General features: G+C 42.4%; 1 protein-coding gene across 1 annotated transcript in view; it reads left to right on the forward strand.

Annotated features, from left to right (window-relative positions):
• The window catches only part of Tmem236 (transmembrane protein 236), a 45,947-nt gene extending 42,965 nt beyond the window's left edge, over nucleotides 1–2,982 (forward strand). Inside the window, exon 4 of the mRNA XM_021157085.1 lies at nucleotides 2,380–2,982. Coding sequence (XP_021012744.1) covers nucleotides 2,380–2,948 — 569 coding nt within the window. The 3' untranslated portion in view covers nucleotides 2,949–2,982. The remainder of the gene's footprint in view (nucleotides 1–2,379) is intronic.

Consider the following 2,982-nt stretch of genomic DNA (forward strand, 5'->3'; position numbering starts at 1 on the left):
AGAGAAAGAAAGAAAGAAAGAAAGAAAGAAAGAAAGGAAGGAAGGAAGGAAGGAAGGAAGGAAGGAAGGAAGGAAGGAAGGAAGGAAGGAAGGAAGGGAGGAAGAATACAACAATTGAGGAAAGCCCCAGAAGCCAACCTCTGGCATACACACACACACACACACACACGCACACACACACACACACACACAAACACAAACACACCACATCTTTTGCATCCCCCAATGCAAAAACAAAAGACAAATACAAATTTAGATAATCTTTATAGCTTATAAAAACTTAGTTCAATCTTAACATTTTTAAAGTTTACTATATGAAAAACGACTAAGGTTTAATGTATACTTAATAAATAGTCTTATCTCAGGAACTAAGCTTAGTCATGAAGCATAATTTATTGCACAATGTTTTTACTTTCAGTCCAGCTAGTTTTTATTGACATTATCTCTTTGACTTTCGGATCTTCCCACCAAACACTCCCTTTACCTTTGGTCTGTCTGAGTAGCAGGACTTCTTAGAATATTTTCTCAATAAACTTTGTGAGCCCGATTCAATTTTAGCAACAAAAAGTGGTGTTTGTGTGGATAAGTGTTTGACAAATGATGTGCTACAGGGGCTTGGGAGAGGGCTCAGTCTGTACAGTGATTGCAAACAAGCATGATGACCTGAGTCCAATCCCCAGAACCCACAACTTAAGAGCACTGTCTACTCTTTCAGAGGACTGGGATTTGACTCTTAGCACTCATATCGTGTATAACAACCACCCATGATTCTAGTTCCAAGGTATCCAATGCCCTCTCTGGCCTCTTAGGACCAGATACACATGTGAAAGAGCTATACATGTAGGCAAAATGCTCATACAAATAAAAATTAAGAAATGAAGATACAAATATTGAAGATTGTGGTAGGAACTTATAAGCTTAACAATGTGTGTGTGTGTGTGTGTGTGTGTGTGTGTGTGTGATGGGGGGAGACCGGTAGATTTCTGGGTGTTTTTGGCTAGCCACTTTATCCTTGTTATTAACCCTGGTTCCAAGCGAGAGACCCAGTATGGACAAACAAGGAGAACATCAGCCAAGGAACAACAGCCAAAGTGGACCTCTGTTGATCAACATACAAGCTCACGACCCAGATATGATGAGCTCAGCGGACCTCTCCTGCTGTCTGCTTCTCCTCTGGGAGAAGGACTCCCGGGAAAGGACTGCCTACCTATTTTCATGAAGATTCTCTGTGGCTCAAACAGATTTTCCCTCTTAGCACTGAACTCCCATGCTAGGAAACTAGTGTATAGTCAGTCCTGTGAACTATTTCATCTTACTGAATGACAAGCTGGTAAACTGGTTGATTCACCTGGTTTTGATACTCATGCATTTTATAATTAGCACACATTATCTTGCTTCTACACTGACAACAATAGCTGTAACATTACAAGTTTGTCAGCTGGAGCCAAGCCATTCAGGCTGAGGCATCAGGCCTTGCCATCGAGCCTGAATTGGACTTTGTGAGTTCCCGTGTCTTTAAAACTGGAAATGGACTGAGAATCATTTCTTCATTGTTTCCCCAAGGATTCAATAAGTAGTCAATAATGCCGTTTTGTTGTTGTTGTTGTTGTTGTTGTTAAATCCTGAACTTAGGTTTCATATCCAGAAAAAGTACCAACATGCCAAGAACCTCTGTAATGTTTTAAGTATGTCATTCACTGAGATATTGTTTTCTTCATGTCAGAGATTTGGACTTTTATTTTAAGAACTAACATCTAAACATTTGTTTTCATCATGTGTCTGTGTGAAGGTGTATGCACAGGTGTGTGCAGGTGCGCTTTGGGGATGGAGGCTTAGGGGCTCCCTGCAGCTGAAGCTGCAGTTTCAGTGAACTACCTGACGAGGGCGCTAGGCCCTGAACTCAGGTCCTCTGGATGCTTCTGCAGAACACTATGAGATAATCATTGCTGCTGCCTAGCCATATACAATTGCAGCGCATAGAATTTTATTCTCAATTTGAATTTTAGGTTTTACATGTGTGTTTGGGCATGGATTTGCCAAAAGGGACATGTGGATGTCATAGAATCATTGGTAGTCAGTTCTCTTTTTTCCATATGGATTCTACCAATTGAGCAATCCCTACTCTCTCACCTACCTTCCCTTTTCTTTCCTCCCTCCTCTTCCTCCCCTCCCCCTCCCACTCCACCTGCGACAGTCTGTTCTTGGAACAGGTCTATCTATGTACCTCAGATCAATCTCCATTTTGCTGTCCTTCCTGCTTCCATGTCCTTTTCCCACAGTGGGATTATAGAACCGCCATTGACTCAGTTTAGTAACACATAATTAAACAATTTTAGATTAAAGAAACAGTCAATAACCAAATCTATCAATGTTTTGCAGGTTATGAAGACAATGACATCTGTATAACCTCGTTGCAACAGATAAAAACCGTGACAGAACAGGTAGTTCAGAGTGACGGAAATCCTGCATCTGCCCAGGCGGCCAAGCCCACTGCGATGTCCCAGCCCCGGAACCATGTGGCAGTGCTTGTCGGGCCCCTGGAGCCCTCCTTTCAGTCTAGGATCCTTAGGACGATGTCTCAAAGAGATGTTCGGGCGGAGCTGTTTCTGCGAAGCTTCCTCATGTGGGCAGACACGGTAGAAATGCTGCGTGTGGCTGGGCACCAGGCGGTGTACAAGTCAGCCTGGCTGTACCCGGTCTACATATTCAGTTTTATTTCTCTCCTGAGAATGGTCTTCACACCTAAGAATCCTCTGCTTAATTCCCTGGGGATCTTGATGCAAGATTTGCCCTTTGTTTTTCTTAGACTCAGTTTAATCCTTGCCCTGGGAACGATCACGCCAGTACTTGGCCTTTGTAAAAATGTCCTAGTGACTATATCGTATATTTACTTCAATTATGTAACCAAACTCAGGCCTTTCTCTGCCTTTGAAACCTCTCCATTTTAAACAGCAAATGTCAAGATACTAAGACCTCTTGATT

Source organism: Mus caroli, chromosome 2 (assembly GCF_900094665.2).
Source record: "Mus caroli chromosome 2, CAROLI_EIJ_v1.1, whole genome shotgun sequence".
Taxonomy (NCBI): Eukaryota; Metazoa; Chordata; class Mammalia; order Rodentia; family Muridae; genus Mus; species Mus caroli.